A 24788-nucleotide genomic window follows, 5' to 3' on the forward strand; every position below is an offset into this window, starting at 1 on the left:
TGCTGTTCTCTATAAGGTCACGGTAATATTGATAATAATTGGATAAGATGAAATGTTTGACCACAATTTCTCTCGCACTAGGCTCCAGCAGCCTGGAGCATCTTATGTGTCACCACACGGTGGCCCTGTGTCTCTCCCTCTCGATGCTCCTCCTCGCCTGCGCCAGCGTAAATCTCAGCCTCCCTCCCTCCCTCCCTCTTCCTCCTCCTCCACCTCCTCGTCCTCCCTCTACTTCCACTCCGTCCTCCCGTCGCGCTGCGCAGAGCCACAGACGGTCCTCCAGCTCCGTGCAGCCCGGTGCGAAGATGGTCGGCGGCTTGTGTGCTCGCAGGTTGGCCCGCCGGTCGCGGTCCGCCCTGATAGCAGCCCTCACGGTGCTGCTGGTGCAGACGCTGATTGTGTGGAACTTCAGCAGCCTCGACTCCGGCGAGGACAGAGAAAACGGAGGCTCCAACGTGCGGGAGAAGAGGGACCGGGTCGCGGGCAACAAAGCGGCTGGCAGCGACTATTTCCAACACGGGGTCCAGCAGCAGCGGCAGCATCATCCTCCGCCTGGGAGGGGGACGTCTCGAAACATACAGCAGCCGGTAAGACACAGACGCTGCCGATATGTTGATATGGTTCTGAAACCCGGAGGGGTAGACAAGCAGGTCAAAGCATCTCCACATTGCGCTTTGGGGAGACAATCAGACGGCAGGGCCTCGAAATGAATGAGTGTTTGCTTGTTGGGAAACGAGCAGATGTGTGAAGCCAGATAGATGCAACCGATCCCCTCCGATGGTGGGAGACGGGCATCCTCAGCTGAACGCTGGCTTAGGGCAGCAGCCACATTGCGCCGTGTGGGTGAACGCACTCCAAACCAGACTCCAGTTCAAAACAGTGAGGCTGAGTTGAAGATTTGAACTCAGCGCGTAGTTCGTTCCGGGGCATAGCATGGCAGGGCACATCCTTTCGTTAGACAGCCGCGGAGGAGCTGCCTGAAGAGCAGAGTCACCGACTGGGGTCGTAGCCCAACGTTATACCTGTCACGGTCTGTTTGGTATTTTAAGTCAAGTACAGCAGCTGCATGGCTCAGCAGCACTGTCAGTGTAAGGCCAAATTGAAACATAACCCAATTTGCAGAGTTGTTTCTGATGAGCGTACACAGATTAGAGGCTACTGCTGTTCGTGAAAAGGCAAACAGTTTTATTGGCAGTGACAACTTGAAACACTGAGGTCAAGATAGATATGATTGTGGAGCCAAAGCAAACATGCAGACGTGCATAATGAACAAATTGAAGATGAGAGTCTGTGGAACTGTGCCCATTCAACAGAAGTTAATACCCAGCTTTGCTCATGAAAATTAAAAAATTGCCTCCATAATCCATCCAAATGTTTATTTTCCGGACTCCACTCAGTGCTTCCTGTACCCTGGAGGCTAAAACACCGAGCAGGTCTTGTGCTTGTGCGCAGGGCTTTCCACACAGCATGTGATTAATTTTCACAACCTGATGTCTGGAATTAAATTCTCGAAAATTGAGCCCCTTGTTCGCATGGTCTCTGAAGCAGTTAGGCTGCCCTGAAGAAATTGGATGCAGTTGTTCCTGGCAAGCATGCAGCACTTTTTTCCCTTCATAAAGCTGCCTGCCATTCAACTATAGTCTACTCTTCAGCCACCATGCAACCAGCAGATAACCGGCTTTGATGTACTGCGATACACTGTGGCCTCTGCTGCACAGTCGGTCACTTGGAGCCATGCACTGTATCATCTGTCTCCTCTGCAGATTTTACAGTGACTCACTGGTTTCATCTGGTTGGACTATTTGTCCCACCTGCTGGCACCTACAAAGTCATGCCAAGGACAAGCCTTAAGTGAGTCAGTAATTAATTTTTGACAGTTGGAGAATCCTCTAAAAAAAAAAAAAAAAACAGTCCTGCAGGGACACGTAACTGTGCTGCTCATTAGTGAGTTTACATCATAGGCCTTCAGAGTATTGCTGTGTTTCATTGTATTGAATTACTGTAATACTCCTAAAAATCATCATTTATGAATGCCATAATTGGAACCGTGGGTTACAACCTATTCACGCTGCATCAACAACCATTTGTCCAGTGTGATTCACTATAAAGACACACAGTGGAGCTGCACTCGTGACCTTTTAGAGAAGGGCTTTCATTCCCATCGCCTCGAGGCACTTCACACAGCTGTATGTCAGTCAGTCCACCAGCTCGTAGGCTTACTGCCTGTCAGATTGTCGACTCACTCTCTGCAGTTCTGTGGCCCCTGGACTCTTAACATTTAACCGGTCGCCCTAGGCCACATGCATCCTAAACTGGTTAATCACTTCATTTTCATTTTTTGTCTCCCCTTGTGGATGGTGTGTGTGTGCGCGCACACAATAGCAGCATTTGAATGTGGTGACTCGTGCTAGATGGAAACATTTTGCACAGCTATAGATGTGTCATCCCAACAGGCAAGAGCTACAGTTGCCATTAATGGTTGTCTCCTGTTGTGTTTCGTAAGGGAAATGCTGCTAGAGAGCACAGACGGTTTCTTCTCTAGTCCAACACACATCACAGCTTGTTGGATATAATTGCATTTATAACAATATTTTAGCAGCGAGGAATAAGTCATTTCACACTGACTGTGCCTACCTGTTGCAGATTCGCATCAGAAATGTCTAAATGTGTCTAAATAGTGCCTCTTGTTTTGCCTGATATTGGTTTATTACAGGAGATAGCATCACAATTAATATTAATAGGTTCTTATTATGGCAGCCCTAGTGATGGATGTGAAAACTGTTAATGTGCCAGAAAGAAACCATCAGCAGGAGACTTGGGTAAAGCTTTGAAAAGCGTCTGCCTCCAGGCTCCACATCTGGTCGTCAGCATTTTTTTTCCATCTGCCTTGGTAGCCATATGCTGTCCCGATCCCCATGTGCCCGTCGGGAGCCGAGCTCACACATGTTGTAAAGAGTTTCCCTGTTAGTCATCGTCATACATGTAACATTAGCTCTGATGTACACTTTCCAATGTGGCTCGATTTCGTAGTAGTTTCCTATGGCACAGATGGCATCGCAAACCATCTAAAAATGCCTGTTTTACTACCCAGCAATACACATATGACAAGCATAACCACAAAATATTATACATTATATTTCATTATGAAGATGTTCGCCACAGTGGTAAAACTGGTTTTGCTGCAGTCATAATTTCAACAAAGGAAGAGCAAGCAGATATTTTACTGGATTGTTTTGTAAAAAGTGGAAGACTGTCTCCCATCAGCTCTGTGGGGGTTCCCGTGTATCTATAAATAGCTTGATTTAAATTTTCTTATGCAGTTTTTTTAATGTGCTCCTTACTGTATTATCACATACATGTTACTTTTACTGCAATCAAAGTCTCCGAAGCTGTTTTTAAGACTTGAAAGACAAAAAATAAAGTCTCCAGATGTTTGGCCAAAGTTGATTTAAAGACCTGTTGGGGTTAACATGAAAAGTACTGAAAATTATGAGGAAATATTATGATGGGATGATTGTTTAAATTGTAATTACACAAGTAATGATGAACTCTAAATATGTTTTGCATTTGGGAGCTTTGCTGCAGTTCATTGTTGCTACCAGTCTATTCTCCAACCTCCAACCACAACCACAATGTGATTCATCCCACTGTGGTGCTGATCACAGTGCTGACTCACACACACACACACACACACACACACACACACACAGACACACACACACACACAGACACAGACAGACTCACACACCGGAACTCACACAAACACCAGAAATGATGCATGTTCGTAGATGCAAGAAAGCAGCTCTACAGAAATACGCCCCCGTGCATATTTATAGTTACCCGCACACTCACATACACGTAAAATATGAAACTTTTTTCTAATTTCCTTTTTTTAACTTTGTATATACTGTAGCGCTGCAACATCGGCTGTGAAGAGTGAGGCGTAAAGTAAGGTGCTAACAAAGCAGCTGCAGTTTGTGTGGGTGTGTTTTATGTATTAGGACGGCTGTAATTTTTTATAAATAAAAGTAAAAATTCAAGTTTATAATAATCTGTTTACATTATTAACGGCCTTTTTGTGAGAAAGTTTACTAGCTTTAAAGAAATGAAACCACATGTTGGCAACAAGAATAAGCTTGGATTCTGAAAATGCACATGCACATGGTCTGTGCCTTGTATTCAAGTGAGGGACTTTCAGAAAGCGTCTCTAAGCTTAGGCTAAAATTGTCTTTTTTTTCCTTTTGCAAACTGGTCCAAACTAGCAGGCTAACACAAATGAAACACTGCTTTGGATATAACTATTAGCCTTGCTGAATGGAAGTAATGATGGATTTAAGATAGATAAATTCCGTTCAATTTTCAATTCCACTTTATTTTTATAGTGCCAATTCACAACAAAGTCATCTCAAGGCACTTTACAGAATAATGTCAAGACTATAAAAATGTATAGAGAGAACCCAACAATTCCCCCTTGAGCAAGGCCTAGGCAACCATTCTACCTTTGGAAATTCTGGGAACCACAAGTAGGCCTGCATTCTGAGATCTAAGTGGTCTACTGGAATGATACGGTGCTATGAGGTCTTCCATATATGATGGAGCCTGACCGTTCAGAGCTTTATATGTAAGAAGCAGGGTTTTAAGTTCTATTCTAAATTTAATGGGAAGCCAATCGAGAGAAGCTAGTGAAGGTGAAATATGATCTCTCTTGCTAATTCCAGTCAGCACTCTTGCTGCAGCATTTTGGATTAATTGCAGGTTCTTTAGGGAGTTACTGGGGCATCCTGAAAGTAGGGAATTACAGTAGTCCAACCTAGATATAACAAATGCATGGACTAGTTTTTCGGCATCACTTTGAGACAGGATGCTCCTAATTTTGGCAATGTTCCGTAGGTGGAAGAAGGCTGTTCTAGAGATTTGTCTTATATGTGAGGAAAAGGACAAATACTGGTCAAACATAACTTCAAGGTTCCTTGCAGTAATTCTGGAGGCCAGACTTATGCCATCTAGAGTGATGATATGGTTGGACATCATATTTCTGAGATTTTTGGGCCCAAATACTATGACTTCAATTTTGTCTGAGTTTAGAAGTAAAAAATTGTGGGACATATAGGCCTATATGTCTTGTAGGCATGCTTGAAGCTCGATTAACTGATTCTTTTCATCTGGTTCCATAGATAAATATAGATGAGTATCATCAATATAGCAATGGAGATTTATGGAGTGTTTCCTAAGAATGTTACCTAAAGGAGACATATATAAAGTAAGAAGTATTGGTCCTAACACAGAGCCTTGTGGAACTCCATAGCTAACCTTTGTGTGCATGGAGGATTCATCATTAACATGAACAAATTGAAGTCTATCTGGTGAGTTCTTTCTCTAATAGCTACAATTTTACTTATAAAGAAAGTCATTGCTGCTCAGAGTTAAGGGAATAATAGGCTCAACAGAACTATGGCTTTTAGTCAGCCTGGCTACAGTGCTGAACAGAAACTGGGGGTTGTTCTTGTTTTCTTCTATTAATGATCATTTTAAAGAGCTTTTTTGTACATTTTTAAACTGTTTTTCCAGGCTCAATAAGATTCTTCTAAATTTCTGGAACGCCACTTCCTTTCTAACTTTGCCTGTTTTAAGCCTCTTCTGTTTTACTGCCATCTTTTTCAGAGGGGCAACACTATCAAGCATTGTATTGTATTGTAAATGTACAGTAGGACTGACAGTAGTGTTTGCTTGACACAGAATTGCTTAGGACTAAGGTTAACAACATAGGAAATTGGTGAAATTGTTTTCTTAATACGATAATTGTTTTGTTGTTGCAGTGCACTGAGCTCTTTGGGCCACCATACTTTAACCAAGTGTGTTGTGCTTCATTTGATTAAGGTCTCATTTATTTAAACTTGATTTATGACACTGACAGGCTCTCCTATGTATTGTATATAACAAAGGAGTACTTTACTCTGTGGGGGGATGTTTTTAATGAGAAATATTTGCAAGGCCGTCGCTCCCATATTTTATCTCCGGAAAGTCTTTTTATTCACTTTGTAACAAAACAGCCTTTCTCACCCATCCCGCATGTTTCAGAATCACTTCCTTCTCACATTACGTTCCTGGCAGTGACGCTTGTTCCAGTGCCATTTCTTGTGCCAGTGAGTGTCACTGCTGGTTTTTGCATCATAGCAAAGCCACTTTAGCGCTGGTAATTGGCAGTTTAATTGGCACTCCCCTAAAGAAACTCGTCCTAGAATGTGAGCAATCCTCCTTTAAACAGAGCTTTGAACATACATAATTACAATGCAGAGACACCCGGAAGATACACTGTGTGATTTAAAATTTCCAACATCCCAATCATTACATCAATAAAGTGTTACTCTGTAAAACCTGTAATGAGAGAAAAGTAAAGTACAGCCAGCCTGTCGGTCCATCCATCTGTCACAGTGATTTTGCACGTAGAGAGCTTCTTTTTTCTTCTTTTCAAGTGCCGTTAGTCTCGGAGAGAGGTGGGAACATATTCAGATCTGAGGGAAGAAGTACACACCTCAGACTTAAAAGAGACATGTCGAAAACCCGAGATACTTTGATGTAGAAGTATAATTTGTACACACAACACCATCCTTCTTCAGAACATGCAAAGCAAAATCATTTTATCATCATCGTAATACAGTTTGCAGTTAAAAACCCCGTCCTGTTATTTCACTAAGCTGATCCTGCTCATGTGCAAAATATCACTGTCAGTGTGGAATCCTAAAACTTCACACTACCTTGCCGGAAAGTTTGAGCATCCATGGCAGCTTAGACATCACAACACAGACACATCCCTGCTAAACACTCCTTCTAGCACAGGTGCTGAATGTACTGGAGGCCTCTACAGTGTGGCCTCCATGTAATCCGTTTACAGCAGAGGCAGCAATCGTACTCTGACTTTGTGTGAAGGAGGAATAGCCATTCAACTGTTCAACAGGTGTCATCATGTTAGAAATACTACACATGCACTCGTGGGAACAGAGAACACACTAGCATGACTCACACAGACCTGTCAATTATTTTGACTCTTGCTTAGGGGATGAGAGTAGAGCACGTTCCATTATCCTATTATGTTTAATAGGGCAACGGGATAACTGCATCATCAAGTTAATAGTGAATAGTGTGTTGAACATCAGCTCGATGTGAACAGCATTTTACAGAGGAGTAGCTCAGCAAGATGCAGATGTAGGGGAGTTTTCCTGACCTGACCGATCATTCACTGTTAGCTATCATAACGTAACACTTTTTGATACTCATTACTGCAGATGCAAGTTTATTTACCGTAATATTATATTCAGGTCCTGTCTGGAAGGCAGCAGTATGCTTTACAAATAAATGGTCTGCACTTATATAGCACTTTTCTACCTATTGGCACTCGAAGCACTTTACACTGATTCTTATTCACCCATTCACACACACAGTGATGGGGGAGCTGATATGCAGCTGGCCAACACTCACCAGTAACTAATCAGCAACTTGCTCAAGGACACTTCGACAGGAGCCAGGGATTGAACCAACAACTGCAGGATTGTCGGACGACCGCTCTAACTTCCTGCACCACTGTCTAAACAGTTACTTAAATGTGAGGATTTGCTGCTTTGCTCTGTTGCTCTTCAATTTCACAGTGTTTTGGTTGGGTTGGGTGAAATTCAACAAACACATCATGATCATTTTTTCAAATCAGTTGATATTGATAGATTTCACATAGTTACGTTAGGTCATTATATTTTACTAGAAGGTGCTGACAATCCCTTCTGTATTGAAACTAATTTGATTCATGTCTCCACCGTTGGTTTCTGACAAAATTTACAAATCACAAATGGATGGTTCACGTCTTATTTGGGGTCAGGGTCTTTTTTGACTATACTTTTAGTGAATGACTTGCATGTCTTAAATGGGCTGCAATATTCAGAACTTAGTATCCTTTCTTTTCCTTTTTAGACTGTGTTTATGCCTCTGTGTGCTTTGTGTTCACCTTTGAGTCACATCTGTAAAACTGCAAAATCAAAGACCGCAACTATAGTTCAGCTCTATTCTGTGGACTCTATTCACACAAACCTCACCATTATGACCAATTAAAGCTGCATCACTCTGTGTCAACACCCACTACACATTCAAATACAAAGTACACGAACACACACAAAACCATCAGCAACACTTCAGCCTAGCCTCCCTCTGTGAGACAGCCTGCCTCGCTCACCCCAAATCTTACCTTCATCCTCCCATCATCCTCAGCTGCCGTTACAAATGGTTTCATTCCGCAACACATTAATAACGCATCATCCAGATAAATGAAGCTATATAATACCTAGTGCTGCCAATAATCCCATAGGTAAGAGGCTTAAGAGACAGCCCTGAGAGAGAGACAGAGAGAGAGAGAGAGACATAAAGAAAGAGATTCGAAGACAAGGCTGGGACCGGGTGAGGAGGGGTGTGAATGAGTTTAATGAGGTAGGTTATCTATGTTGATATTTAGCGCAGTGTTAACATGCATTCAAGGCTTTGTGGTTGTCTGTCACCATTACTGAGTGGTAGTTTCAGGGTTCTAACTTTAAACAGATCTCTGCCAGCTGCCAACTACTTGAATCGCATAGCGCTGCGTTAGCTACAATCACTTTGAACGTCTCTGTAATAAGTAATTTTTAAATATTCACTTATTGCGGTGTTTTTAATTTTAAAACCACTGCTGCCGTCTCAGTGGTGGCTTTATGCATCTTCTATGCAGTGGTCCAGGGGGGCTGTGATATCACAGTGATGGACAGAAAGAGACAGGACAACCTGAAAATGAGGCCCAGGTCTCGAGGAGGTGGGAGAGAAAAGGTTGATGGCCAAACTGCTGGTCATTATGAAAAACACCTTCCACCCCCTACACACCACCCTAAGTGCCCTGAGCAGCACCTTCAGTGACAGGCTGCTCCACCTGCAGAGTGTGAAGGAGTTCTTAGGGCAGGTCCTTTGTCCTGCTGTCATCCGACTCCACAGTCTCCATCACTGTTGTAGTCTCGAGATTTTTGTATTTTATTCTTTTTTTTTTCTTAGATTTTTACTGCAACCCATGAATGTCTCCCCTGGGGGATAAAGTGTTAGCTTAGTCATATAATTTGATCCATTACTTGGTCTTTTGCTATAAAGGTTGAAAGATTCAATCTTAAAACATGGAGGAATAATAAGAATCCCGATGTGTCTCACAACTGAGACTCTTGTTTTGTCTGGGTATTTTTACTTATAATAAAAAAGTGACCTTATGACTGCTGGAACCACCTCTGAAAGTAGCCTTAGTCAATGAAAAACTGTATTTAAAGCTTCTGAAAGCTTTTTCTCAGTCAGCTTCTTGCCCCAAACATAGTTGTCTACATGAACACATGAATAATCCATGAATAATCTCATAAAGAAAGAACATCTTTTGTGAGATTTCTGTGTTTTTTTTTTGTTTGTTTTGTTTTGTTTTAATCCTTGCCTTTCCTACAGGTTTTCCAAACCTCCAATTTGTTTTTCTTTCTTTAGTTTAGTCTTATTATAAAAATTCATATTGGTCGATATTGATGGTAATCACAGTAGTAGTAGTAGTAGTAGTCGTTATTCCTCATTTAAAGATGCTGACTAGCCTTTCTGAGTCAAGGGACGTTGCTACTGTTGTTGGTTTAGCATATGCTATAGAATTCTTCTGTTGGTGGTGTTTTTATTTAAGGTATTCTGAGTTTTCTGAGTGAAGAAAGTTTTCTTCCTCCAAATCAACGTGTGAGCTTGGCCTTCAATTATGCTTGTTCTATTTGTATCTTCGGTGTGAGATATTTGTATAGCGCTATTTAGTCAATATCATGATATGACAAACTTTTTTCTTTAAGAGAAATAATTGATGACATAGAAGAAGTTCAATGGCCCTTTTTATACATAAACCCTAATGTATTGGTGTTCAGCTGGCCAGCTTTAAGGTGCCTCTATACACTAAATTAGAAAACGCCGCCTTAAAGGCATTTCAGTGTTCATTTCACACATGTGCTGGCTCACTGGTTTCAGCAGTGTGACCTTTAACACAAACGTTTGCATCTCTTTTATTTAGAAATGGCAAAAGGAGTAAAGTAAAGATAAATCATGCACTACATAATGTGAACCTAAACCTAATCAAATGAAATAATAAAACTATGAAAATATTAGTATATTAGTAAAAATATTTTAGTGCAGAAGTTTGCATCCCTCTCGATAAATAACTATAGCTTTAATTAATTATTAATGAAGGTAGATTTGTACAAGCTCAGTGTGCATTGAATATTATGATAATGAAAAATCTTTGTTATTTTTTTCTTTCAAAATAAGGGTATGCAAATTTTTGCACTCACTCGTGCAACATACACCGTTTATATATGTAATTTCCACAGTGGTTGAGCCATGATGTGCTTTTACTATTTTTCAGAATTTCCAACTTGATTCACATTCAGCAAACAAACAACATGACCTTAGATAATGGTCACATATTCAGTTTGCTGCAATAGTGTGCAGAGGTAACTGGTTCCTGGACAGATGTCCAGGTAATAATAACCCTGTCACAAATGACTAGTTGAGCTATGTCTGCCACCTTCTTTGGGTGTGTTCATCTATTCATGTGTACTTCACAGCAGCGGCTACACAATCCATGACAACTTTACTTGAGTCAAAATAATGTGAGAAATGCGGTTTGTCCTCCAGGATACTTTGGACGATCCCTCAGGGAAAACAACCCTGGTAGCTGGTATCACAACAAAACATCATTGAATGTTCATGCTCCTTCTCCCCAAATTCCCGACACTGCCTCGGGTCATTTGCACAGGGTTAATCTCAGAGGTGGTGTGAATCACCTCAGCTCTGACATTACCTTTTGAGGCAGCCTAAAGGAGAATAAACCATGACATTCCACACCAGTATGGTACCATTTGAACAGAATCCAGCCTACTGGATCTTGATCTAAACCAAGTCACAATATCTTAACCTGATTTAGACCTGTCTTCTAATCTTTGTTTCACAAATCCACCAACTTCATGCAGTCACAGCACAAAAAAGCTTTAGTTTGTCTAAAAGGCTTGAAGGTAATAAATTCTAATTAAATTTGAAAAAAAGACTCCCAAGCCATTTCTTAGCCCTTTCTTCATAATTTTCCAATTTCTTATGATGACTCACAAATGTATTTTTTGAATAAATAAATAAATTTGATAAAACATGACAATAACCGCAGTTGAGATAAAAACACTGCTGACATTTATAGCCAGCAGAGCTGACAATAATTTGTAAAATTTAGAGTTGTATTTTGTAGGGAGGTCATGTGGTTGCTGTAATGGAATGTGAGTGAATTTTCTTTTCGTGGTGCAGGCTGCCAAGCTGGGAAGATACAAGATGAGAAGCCACAGTAGCTTATTCCCATTAGTTCAGAATGCATGTAGTGGCAGTCACATCTCCTTTTAGTTTCTGATCTTTCAGCAGTCATGGTGGCTACCGTATCTACAGCATCTACAATTTAGCCCCTGCAGCATTCACCCTGAAGAGACTTATATATGGGAACATTACATATTGTGAAGTGTGTTTGTCTCTGAACCATAATGACCACATCGCACTGAAAAACACTTGACAGCCTTGTCATAGAGGAAGCATACGGCAGATTGCCCACTTCACTGAAATCAGAGCAGTGCTGCTGCACTGACATGGAACACACCGATCTACATGTAACACACAGATGCACATGAACATGTAATCACACGCACACAGACTAATGACACTGAACATGAGCTCCTGCCTCGCTATCTTCTCCTCAGCACACCATACACTAATCCGCATGTATTGTGTAATTCTAATAAGACAGGGGGGTTGGAGACAGACAGAGAAAAGACTCGGTGGCAGTATGGTGAAGACACAGCTGGGTCGAGATAGGGGGTGATCCGGCCTGTCAGGGAAAGCTTTTGTCCCTCCAGACCTGTGGAGCAAGAGGAGAGGAACTGACAGCAGTGATTTTATTCCTCTTCCTCATTCTCCTCCTCCTCCTTTTTTCTGGAGCCAATGCCAACATCCCAGAAGACTTGTCTCCATCTGTGATTAAGACAGAATGTAAGAGTATAAAGAAAGAAAGAGCAATGGACACAGGCAGAGAATGAAAGACACATATGAAAGACAGAAAAAAGATTGAGGAAGGCATGTCTTCTGGAAAAAAGAAAAGATAAACGTCTCATCCCTTCTACAAATCCGACGTGGAGTCAAATCCCAGCATAATCCTCACAGGATCCTGGTTTGGTTTGAAGGCTTGTTAGTGGAGCCTGGTCCCCAGCTGGCGCAGACTCTGTGGTCGGAGACCATTTCTGGAAACTAACCTCCAAGTGGCCTCCATGCGTGCAGGCGTCAGGTCTGTAATTTTCCCCTTTGTTGGTGAAGTTTAGGATTTGATGTTAGCGGATGCCAAGTCACTGATGACGCTTGGTTTATCGAGCATCTCTACAATGAAGGCCTCATTCCGGATTATACAGGGTTAGGGAATCTCTCCACTAATCCCAGTTCTCTATTAACACGGGTGAGTCCACTGATTTAATTATTCACCCTGATGGATATTTGTTTCCGATACATATTTATTTGTACACATCTGGATCACATTTTAAAAATCTGTCTCTTCTCACGCACTGATTTGCCAAGCTGAACAGCAAATGAGACAGCAAATGAGGATGAAAGGTGCCAACAGGGGTCCGGCTGGAGCTGAAGGTGCAGGACTAAATGCAAACACTAAGCTGATGGATGCTCACCAACTATCGTCTTAGTGTGTCACGGCAATAGGATCAACGTTATTTGGAAAAAAGAGATTTCTTTTTAGAAAAATAGGCTTTTTCAAGTAACAAATTAAAGCTGTATCTAGAATTACTGCCACAATCCATGTATTTATGTCCAGAGCAGTATTCCAGTCAGCTCAGTGATGTTTGTGCCAGATGTAAAGAAATTCCCTCTTGGCATTCCTGATATTTTTTTAACTAGAAGAGGGCAGATGTGAGGTCTGATAGCTTTGAGCACCAAAATGTAAACAGCTCCTCCTCAGGTTGAAGTGGATGTCTATGCCGAAACTGAAGTCGAATTGAGATGTTGCTTTCACAAAAGCGTGAGAGATGGACAACATGAAAACACAATAGAAGTAGAAAGTAGGCTGAAAAACCAAAACAGTGTGGCTGGAAGATGCTAGTTGAGGGTCTAAAAAATGAGCAGCGTACTTTCTCAACTGCCTAAAAGGATGGAAACATTAGGATTTAGAAGTAAATATCTACTGTGACAACAACTAAACATGGTAGCATTTTATACCCATTACGACACTGTACATTTTACGTGAAAGACTTACGGTTTGGGTTTATGGTCAAGGTCATGCTGAATAATCCCTCATTGTGAGGTCAGTCAAGCAGATCAGCGAAGGCTCCCTTTGCCTTGGGGCAGCCGCTGTACGGAAAGACAGACTGGAGACAGCCAGGATGTACTAGTTAGGCATACAAGCTTACACAAACACACATACACACACATACACACTTCCCGACACTCTTCAGCTAACCTCTGTGCTAAAGTCACACACCTACAGAATGCATAAAATCATAAAATACTCTCCTTCCTGCATCACACAAAACACTCACCCACACAGTCACAAACACACAGAAATGTGTGCATGGACACAAAGGCCTCTATCTCTCTGCCCCTTTCCATCTTGGCTCATGCACAACACACACTTTGAAAGTAAATAAAATTATAAAACACTCCGCACTCCACATGAATAGTCGCTCTTCAGTATTCATGTTAAACCACCAGGACCCAGCCGGAGAGCTCGTACTCATTACTGAACAGGTGTTTTCTGCATCAGCAGTGCATTTAGATCCTGTCTGTCCCTCCTGCCTGACACCACTCTGCTGAATGCCTCCAGTGTTGAGCACGCGCTGTCTTAAAGCAGATGCCTGCATTAATACCATTATGCTTGTACCCTTCGCCTCCACTACGTCCTCATCCTCTTCATCTCTGCATGCTCCAACTCCACGTTTCCCCGGTTGTCCTCTCCTGCCTTCTCTTCTTCCCCCGTTTTGAGTGGGGATGTGTCACCGCATATCTGAGTAGTTCACTGGTCCTCCAAGACGCCACAGGCCTCCCAAATCAGCTTCAATGAGGAGCCCTGCAGAGGCTGTCGCTGCCGGGGAGAAATTGCGCTGTAATTGAGCTGCGTGATAATAATACGTTCTTCTCTCTGATTTCCTACCAGCGGTGAATCATCAACACCATCATCATCGTGCCATCACATCAGCAACGCTCCACACACGCTTCCATGCTCCCTCCGCTGGAGCTGACCTGCTCTTTTGCTCTGTTTTCGCTCTCTCTCTCTTTTCTTGTTAGTTGTGCTCATTCCACTTATTTGAATCACATTTCCTCTCTCTTTCACTTTTTTCCCAGCCCATCCCCGCCACTACTTGCTCCTCTCATCTGTCTCCAGCCATCCTTCCCATTTCCGTTCCATTTCACTGGACAGCGTGCCTCAGAGGTACACAGAAATTACAATGTACAACAAAAAAATAAAAAAAACGTATGTGTTAGTGCACAGAGAAGGGGGCTGGTGAAGAGGGGGCAGAGGAAGAGAAGGTAATTAGGATGGGTGATTGTGTGAGCACAATGTGAAATGCTTTTTTGCTACTTAAGGCAGTCATGCTTGCATGATAGGAAAACGGGGGCGCTTGAACATTTTTTGTGCTACAGTTCACTTTTTTATACAATTATATGAACCCCTAATGTTTAATTCCTAGGTCCTTTTTCTTTCTTACTTATGTCGATCCTGTTGCAAAACTCCCTGACATTTGTGCACCCCTATGTAAAACTTTTACTGGACACGCGAAAGCGTGAAACAACTGAGACAGAGCAGGTCAATCAAATCAAACTCAGATGTAAAGAGAAAAGGAGGTTAAAGGAAAGTGAAGGCTTGCCAAGATGGATTTTAGACTATGGTGTGTGTGTGTGTGTGTGTGCATGTGTGTGTGAGCTATAGCAGGAAGAGAGTTTACACACAGCTTTCATAACATTAACCATCCTCCAGAGAATTGCCTTTCCATAGAAAAGCACCATTAGGAAAATCATTGACTGCTTATTGGTGTCAGCACTCTATTTCTGTGTGTGTGTGCGTGTGTGTGAGCTCAGACAAAGAACAATACATCTCTTTTTTCTCTCTCTCCCCTTTAAATAGCAAGTCTAGCTTTCAGAAGAGGGTTAGGCCTTTTTTTATTTTTTATTTTTTGGCTTCTCTCTTTGTCCTCAACTTTCCCCTCTTAACTGCTGCAAGTGAAATCCGTTTTTCTCCCGCAAATAGGCCTACAACAATCTTTTTATGTAACTCTCAGTTTATCCACTGGAAAGATGAATATGTCTTTTTTCACAGAGGGCCAAGTAGATCTCACGGCACTCCTCCAGTAACTTTCATACATTTTTCATGGTGCTGTGAGGTTATCTCTGGACAAGGCTTGGCTGCTTCTGTTTGGCTGAAATGTGAGTACGCCATACACCACAATTCTACATGCAAAGAAAAAGTAGCGAGTAGCTGGTGCACAAAGTGTATGGATGTAATTTAGCGTGTGAGCCATATATATAGTGTGCAGACATAATTGTCTTAACTGTTGAGAAAGAGACTTGGTCAGGGCAATTATAATTCAGCCAGGGCACGTCTGCTTGCTTAGCTCTCAGTCTATTTGCCTAAAAGACACAAATGACTGCAATTTAACAGCAATAGAGGAGGGCTGTAATGAGTCAGTAACTATTTGCCTTATGTGAGCATGTTGCTCTAAGGTGGGCAGAGTAATCAAAGGAATAGCACTATATTGGTCTGTATTCTCCTTCGTATTGTGTCCAGTGGAAACAATGGAGATTAATGAGCACAGGTTTTATTATCTTTTCAAAATGATTCTGCTACTTTTTTGTTTGTTTGTTTTTTCTGTCTGTTTCCTTTAACAGTTCTGATATAGCCTGCCTTTATGCTGCTGAAATGATTTCATTCAAGAAAGTAATAATGGAGCCAGGTGTTTAGAAACAGCAGGACTAACTGTAAAGCTCCACATACAGCTTAGTTATTGTCCGTTTGAATGCATGCTGGTAAACCTAAAAACATATACAAGTTCATCCATTCTGCTTCTGATCAAATCAAATTAACGGAATTTGTTGGGAACCTGTTTTAGTAATTGAATGAATAAGAATAAATATTATAACACAAGCAAACATTGGTTATTCTTGTTCACTGTATTACTGCACCATGTTTGAAACCAATTATGTTTCCTTGATTTATGCATGAACACGCAAAAGAGTACAGATAAAGGAGTTCACGTGCCACAGTGTGTCCACGATAGGATTTGAGCCTGAGAGTTTCTTATTGACCTTGGACACTAGCAACTGTGTGACAAATGACAAAATAGTCTCAGCTCAAGATTTACTTACTTGTTTTAAAGCTTTTGACCGTGTCCAATACCAGATTTCATCACGGAACCGCATTCCAACCATCCATTGCTCCGTCTGTTAATTTCTAACATGTTTAGTGTTGCAGTATTGCATATTTTTCCTAAAGGAGCCATAAACCCCAAACTAGTGTCTTGTACTGTACAAACAATACACTGAGTTTGTCAATATATGTCATCCATACAAAAAATGTTTTTTAACGCAATTCATTTTGAGCACAAAAGCACTTGTTTCCCCTTTTTTGTCATATCCGCATATTTTGATCAGCCAAAACTTCCCAAATTAGTACAACATGGACCTGATTTAACTTCTCTAAAGCTCGATGTTAAATTATCTATTATTATTCTACCGTTCCCTGACATCTCCTACCCTGGCAAAAACAATGAATAATTGATTGATCATTAATTTTTTATATCAAGATTTCACAAGCAGAAATTTCTGTAACTTCTCTAACTATATGTAACAAAGATTGTTATACAATATCAGTTTGACTGGTTGTGGCCTTTATCTTTTTGAGGGAAAGGTATGAGATTAACGTAAAATGCAAAGCACCTTTTTGTGCCATGACAAACACCCACACTAACAACTGAAAGTAACATGCTGCCCTTAATGCTTTCTCTGCTACAGACTCGATGTAGGTTGTATTATGAGTATATCAAATATATGCATGTAAATATTAAAACCAACAGCATTTATGAAAATATTACAAAGGATAAACATCTACATAAATACACATGACTCCGAAAAATTCAATAACATGCAAATCAGCAATTGCGTCTGCCTCCATGCCTCTGCTACCCCAATATTTACTTATTCTAGAGCTTTCAACCATATCACTTGATCCTCATAAGCAGATGGAGTTTGCTCATTTCACACATGGAATAGTAGATATTCAATCTTTCCAACATGCTGAGCTCATCTGCTACGAAGGATTGTGTGGTGATGGTAAAAAGCTCAAGATTAGGAAAGCAAGTAGATCTTGAGTTGAAATTGTTTTGTCAACAGGATATGAACATGTGCCAGCCCATAAACAGGTCAAATCAAAGCCACAGTAATAACCAGGACACTAGTCTGCCTGTAAACATATTTGGTATGAGCTAGTGTGCCCATGAAGCTGTAAATATGCAGAACCACAGGCATCACCATGGAGACGCAGCTTAGCCACAACTCCTTGTTTTCTTCTGCCATGTGTGTTAGTATACACCAGTGACACCAAAGCAAATTCCTGTACATGTATTGAAATTTTTAAATTTTGAATGTGAACATAATCGCTGTGAGAACCCGTCCAGTGGTGTAAATGCTGAATGCAATACAGTGAGAGATTTGCCTAAGATCCGACTGATTCCAGCAGTGCCAACTCTGTCGGACATGTGCACTGCGTACTGTATCATATCATGCTCAGCAGTCTGGTACAATGTTATGTTATTTATGTTTAATGGATGAAGGTTTGCGAGTTTACAATGGCCTGTGGCTGTATATACACTCTTTGTATGTGTATTGAAATGGGGTAGGGTGAGGCGATATGTGCACGCTGCATTGAACATCAAACGTCAGGGATAGTGATATGCCCCTGTATGTGTGTGTGTGTGTGTGTGTGTGTGTGTGTGTGTGTGTGTGTGTGTGTGTACTGCGTTGTGCTCCACATGGCGTCTTAGCCTGCGGCGGACCTGATGATTCAGAGGACACAGGCTGCATGATGTGCACTGTCTTTGACCCTTCTCTAGAGCAGCTGTTAATGTAAAGCTGCAGCTGCGTGTTTGTTTGTGTAGATGTGTTATGATGGGAGAGGGCCGTGCAAACGAGGCTCAAGATGTACATTTGTCATATACTTGTCACCATAAGTGCGCAATGGTTGTAAATGATTTTGTACGTGCATCTTTGTGTGTGTTTCATAACAGTGTAAAACTGTGTGTATTTAGCGGCTCCCCTGTCACCCCAGGCCCTCTGCGATCTTGCCAGTACCCCGCTTAGGCTCCTGGGGGACCCAGAGGATTTTTGCTGGGTTACGGTGACAAATTGATGCTGCCGGCCTGGGTAACTGCTCCTTCTGTGGCTGGCACTGGCCATAACGTACTCTGAATACCAAAGCGATGGCTATGAGTAGTTGTCTCTGTCTCTTTGTTTCTTACTAACACACAGATAAACAATGTGACATCACTGGGCAAACACAGAATTTCAAATGGGCCCAGCTTGAGGGGGAAAAAAGCCCAAAATCCAGCCTAAAATCTGGATCAAAAACCTAATCCTCAACTCTGGGGGATCTGATCTAAGTCACTGCAGGGTTTGGCTAATGGCCATTGATTCATTCCTCATTGCCCTCTCTCTCTCTCCCTCCCTGATTTTTCTCTCTAGCTCATGATCCCAAATTTTGGACAGCTGTTTCACGCTGAAAAGGGGGGAAAGTAGCTTTAATTTTGCCAATAATGCCTCAGTCTGTGCATCTGCTATGCCGGAGCGATTAGCGCAGCAGAAGCTGTCTTTACTATGGTGACAAGACCATATGGTTTCCGTATGTACTAGTAAGCATTAGGCTTGATCTGTCACTTTGTATTAGAATTTGTTTTACATACAATCATATAATCTTTCCCAGAATGCAGAGTGAGTATGCAAAGTGAGTGGGTTTGATTGAGGTACGTGTGTGTTCATGATGGTCCGGATGACTTGTGCTGGAGGTCAGAATGCATTCGAAAAAACAAAAGACATTAATCGTGTGTTTGGGAGAATATTAGTTAGTGATTTGGTGAATTTGTGTCCGATTGCATTTCCAGTGCTTTATTTGCAAACCACTAAACACTTACACACAAAGGAGACTTTGCATTCACATTATGTCTGCACTCAGTGAACCATAGCTCTCCCCGTACTCCACAGTGAAGGTACTACTTCTCGCTGCATCACACACTCTCACAGAGGAGGCTCTGTGCGGCTCTTTAACAGTTTCCTCTCAGACTGAGGGAGTTTAGCCTCAGCCTGGTTTCAGTTTACTATACAGTGCAGCACTGTAGCCAACTAGCTGTGCCTTCAGCTTCCGAGACCTCAGCTGTACCAATAATCAGCTATAGCCTCCACCACTTGCCAAGGCTAACCACATAATTACTGCACTCAACTGGTCAAATGTCTACGCAATGCAGCGCAGAAGAGTGATCCTGCAGTCGCACAGAGCTGTTCAGTCAAACCCTCAAACACATGAGACTACAAGGCTATAGCTCCTCATGGCTCTTACTGTTGCGTGGGGAAGATAAGCCACTTTCTCAGCTTATCTTGCTCAGAAGGTCATGGATTAGTAATCCTTGGGCATTGTAGCTCTGACTCTTTCCTATGGATCGGTATCGACCACATTCAACAAACCAGTATGGCAAAAAGAACTGCAAAAAAATCTGACTGGTGGTGGTCAGGCTGTGGTGGAACAGGATCTTCCAGGCATTCCTCTGGAGGACTGGAGAGTCACTCTGTCTGTAAATTAGAGCAGGGGTAAGAGCAGCTACACTGATGACCCTAATGAACACATTTTGAGGTGTGTGACAGTAACAGGTATGTTCCAGAGTGTCTGAGCCATTTCGAGGAAGCACACTGTATGTGAGTGGATGGCAGAATTTCCCCTGTCTGCATTCTTTCCCCAGAACTGGGAAAGAATAAGCCGGCAAAGCCCAGGGTAGAAATACCTAAACCAAACGTCTCTTGGTTCACAGGTTTATGAAACATTGGGAGTTCCCTAGCTTTACCTTTTTCCTGCATTGTGCATCAGAGAGTAACAGCGGACTATTCAAAAATGAGAGAGCTAAAAGAACTGGATTAGTGCCTCATCTAATTAAATCATTTCTTTCTTTTGCATCTCTTAGCTTGATTAAATTTGTCTCCGCTCGAGCAGGGTTTGGAAATCACAACAGAATTGTTATAGGGTTAGATGTACTTGTACTGGCTGGACCATCTGGCCATGTCAATATATTTTTCTTTTTTCTTTTGGCTCTATATTTTTGTTTCCATTTGTTGTCACTTATCTAGGGCTTTTCTTTAGTATGGATTTATTATGTCTGGCCTGCAGGCCAAAAATATTTCATTTGCTATCAACGAAGTCAAAGAAAACAAGCAAATATAGACACACGTTAAGCTAAAATCAACAATGAAGTAATGATCACATTTCCTGCAGAACCGTGTTCTTTAGACTAACTTCATTTATTGATTAAACATTATAGCTCTACACCCAGTGTGAACCCAAAAACTGGATAACTTGTGTACCTGTTCTGCGGTTTGTTCTGTGATTATATGGAACTATGTGCAATAAATGGCCATTTCGATGCCTTAGAAATGTTGCATGGTCAGTTTGTTCCTTTGATGACAGCCTTCTTCACCTCCTTTCCATTCAGCTTTGAATTAGTTTGGTCGACGTTCCTGGCACGGTGTTTGGAAAAGATTATCTTCAACAACTGGTGCATTCAAAGACCATTGGTTGAATCTCCTTTGAATTGATGTTGCACTAGAACACATGACAAACACCAGAAGTGATACTGTCTGTAAGTGACGCTATAAAACATAACAAATGCGTAGTACAGCCAGTAATACTTCTCAAAAGCTACAGTGGCTACATGTTCAAAGATCAAGTAGCTGACAGTCAACTGTGTGTGTGTCAGGAACGTACAGCTACTGACTGACTGTAAAGGAGAATTGCAACCAGAACCCAAAAACCTCGGCCGTGTGTTACATCCCTTGAGCAAAGCACTTAAGTCATAGTAAATGTCCTGCTGTGGCAATAGAAAATGTGTAAAAGATTTTTGCCTTGTCAGACCCTTTGTAGAAAAGTAATTTCCTCTTGTTTCCATTGAGGTTGGAGATAAGCCAGGACACCCTGCACACTGCGGAACAACTTACAGATTAAACACACCTTTTGTTACGAAAAAGAACAAACCCTCTCATATTGCTCTCCAAATGTACAACAAAAACATGACTCTAAACCCACAGGTAATGCACACACTGACCTCACTAAACATATTGCACAGGTGCACGCAAACACAGTACAGACATTTTTCAGCAGATATCAGCTGCGACATCTTCATACACAAAATTTGGCAGGAGCACTTCACTTGTTTTTGAACAAATCTTTAAATTTTTTCTACCACAGAGACACTGAAAAGATTGTTTCTCTATTTAAATTGCTCATTTATTTAATTCCACAGCTCTATTATGTATACCTCTGCAGTATTTCCTTTTGGCAGCAGGATTTGGTCATAAAGACCGCCGTGCATCATTAGTAAGATAACGCGTAGAGCGAAACTGACAAGTGCCAAAAGAAAAAAAGAAACAGAGGAAATGAGAGACGAAGGAGGCAAAATGACAAACATGATGTAATAAAAAAAAGTTTTTTCGGAATAACGCTGCGTGGGAGGAGATTTGGAGTGACCTAATTAAAATGTTGGAATCCTGAGAGAAATAAATTAAGAAAATGTCAGTTAGGCTGAGCCGGAGGAGGGGAGATTAGGAGGCGCGAGCTCAAATGCTCTCTGATTTCTGCTCGTCTTCTCTTTTATCATTTCTGCATGCGAACACCGGTCTTTGACAACAACAAAGCGAGTTGGTGTTGCCCAAGTATTAACCATTCGGCTATATGTAGAGCTTTTGCAGACACACGTAAAAAGTAAAAAAAAAAAAAAAACAGTGTGGCAGGTTGAAAAAGTTATGAACTTTAAAAAAGGATGAACAGGCTTTAGCTTGTGTGACACAGCAAATGTTCTGTTCTTCAAACTTGAGGGAACTGTGAAATGAAAATGGAAATCTGAGAATGAAAAGGAAAAAGGGAGACGGGAAGCTGCAGAGCTTTTTTTTTTTTTTTTAAAGTAGTCCCACCTTGCAGTCTAAGCAGCTTAAGGTTTTCACATCAGCACTGTACAGGAGCACTGTGAAAGCCACCATTCTATTAGCAACATGTAGCTAGCATCTTCGCTGACCCCCTCTCCCCTCCCCTGCCTCTCAGGTGTCCCAGATACATTCCCCCTGTGGGGCAGCTCCATATGTGCCCAACATGTTTCTACTGGGCTGGGCAAGATGGGAGCATACGGATGCTGTCGAACTGCATGCAGCGTGCATTAGAGCAGATAACAGCGATGATAATGTGTCGATTGTCAACACAGAGGAGAACAAAAGTGGGATGAACAGTGAGAGGGAGCTGAGCGGGAAGGAGGAGGAGGGGAAAGAAGGTAGGAGAGGGTTGAAAGGACAGCTGGTACCAAGATTGGTGTTAGTTAAGGATGACTAAGTGACATGTTGACAAAAGACAGATAAGAGACTCTGTGGCTCTGTGGAACAAAAATGAAAACGGCAAGAATCAGCAAGACTCTTATCCCAGCGTGCTCCAGTAAAGTACAAGATCTTTGATTCCGCATCCCTTTGAAGTGATCCGTGAAAATAACACCATGTGACATGCACGACTTTTTCTAATGGATGAAAAAAAAAAGCACACAGTCTGATGCGGCATGCCTTCTATAGAGGCCTTGTAGTCTGCATTGATTTGCAGATCCACTGCATTTTCCATGTGCTTTCACAGCATCACACCAGTGCGCCTACCCCCTCCACACTGTTTGTGCAAGAAACACTGACTTTACTTTCAATTACAATCAGTTCAGAAAGTTCAGTTTCATCAGTTTTAACAATGAAACTCTGCACTGAAAAGAGCATGCTAATCTACTGGACAATAATCAGTTTAAATGAACAGCAGTTTCATTTGTACTTCTCAGTGAGCTGAAATGACATTTAATTGCCCCCCACCACAACCACCCCAGTGCTTGGGTGCCACACTCCAGCACTCAGACCCACATTGTGTAATCCAAGTGTGTTGTGTTTGTCCTGAAGGGGCCCATTTCCACGCTGCACTTCACTACAAAATAAAAAAAAAAGAAAAAAGTGGGGGAACAAAGGTCATTTGTTTCAATATAGAAAGAGATACTTATAACAAAAGAGGATGTTTTCTCTCAATTCCTGGCAAAACCTTGCAGCAGGCTAGGAGAGGCTTTACATAATTTCTGTCATCATTCCTTATCCTCTCCCGAGGACAGTTAGGTGTGTGGTGCTCTGCTGTCCTGTGCAATACCACGCCGCAGCGGGTCTGTGTCGCTGGTTATTGGTGATAGTGTAGCAATAGCTGTGGGGCTACACTCCACTAAAGCTGTCACGCCTGTAATAAACAGCAGATTTCAGTGTAAAGGAGCTCATCTTCTGAAGTGCGAGCCTAAAAGACAGAAAGAGATGGAAGACTAAAGTTTAATGTAACAGTGTGGTATCTTACGGGTCTGACTGACTACTGTGGCTTCAGCTGCTCAAGATGTTTCCAGCTTCCTGTTTTCATTTGCTTTCATTTTGCCAATTAAATCAAAACTGTACAACTTCAGCAAGCAATAGCATGAGACTGGAAATCCATCCACTCTGCTCCCTGCGTGTCTACAGGTATAAACCGGTAAAATCTTAGACTTTTTAATACCACCGTAAATTAAATTTAAGCCCAAAGTTATAATGAGAATACGAGATTGACAACATACTCTCTCAGGTGAAGGCGCTGACGTCAGCTCAAAATGAACAGAGAGACAAAATGACAATAGCCTTAAACCACAACAAATTACAGTTATTCTCAAACCATTTGTCGTTAAACTTGCATTTTCACGTTTCCATATACTATAGTTAGCAATGCCTTTATTTAATGATGCAGTGTGTACCACGAATCCTAATTCTTTCTTTTCTTCCATTTCCTACTAAAAAGCATTTACCATCAGATGTGAATTTGAGACAAGTTGATACCTTTCATTAATAAAAGTGTATTTAAGTCATTTTAAGACCTGTGCTTCACCCAACCTTCACCTTCTTCTATAATCTGCTATGATCTGCACAGCCCTTCAGGTTTTAGAGATTATCGTATTAGACTAAATAAGAATGCTGCAAAACTGACTAATCCTGCAGAAATAATTAGACTGGTTTGAATGGTGAGCCTCACTTTTAATAGTGAATATCTGTGAATATTCTGTGAGATTGACCTCACACGAGACATCGATAGCAAATCAAGTCATTACATATTAAGCAACACATTCCAACAGAGAAACTCATTTACAGAAAGTGTTTTGTAGAAGACTACATTTTTTAAATTCCGACTGATCCTTCCAGGTCAGATTATCAAGACTTTGTGTTTAGTGGTAAATAGCAAATGTTAGCATCCTAGCTGTTAATGTGCATAAGGCTTGTACTGTACTGTACAATCTCAACGGCTCCTTTAAGGAAACAAGATTTAAAAAGGCACAAGACGGGAAATTTGTCACGCTTAACAGCGTTGGAAAGGTTGACAA

General features: G+C 41.6%; 1 protein-coding gene across 1 annotated transcript in view; it reads left to right on the forward strand.

Annotated features, from left to right (window-relative positions):
* Window positions 1–226: 226 nt before the first annotated feature.
* xylt1 (xylosyltransferase I) overlaps window positions 227–24788 on the forward strand; it is a 75153-nt gene continuing 50591 nt past the window's right edge. The window contains exon 1 of the mRNA XM_067498962.1: window positions 227–587. Coding sequence (XP_067355063.1) covers window positions 306–587 — 282 coding nt within the window. The 5' untranslated portion in view covers window positions 227–305. The remainder of the gene's footprint in view (window positions 588–24788) is intronic.

Source organism: Channa argus, chromosome 3 (assembly GCF_033026475.1).
Source record: "Channa argus isolate prfri chromosome 3, Channa argus male v1.0, whole genome shotgun sequence".
Taxonomy (NCBI): Eukaryota; Metazoa; Chordata; class Actinopteri; order Anabantiformes; family Channidae; genus Channa; species Channa argus.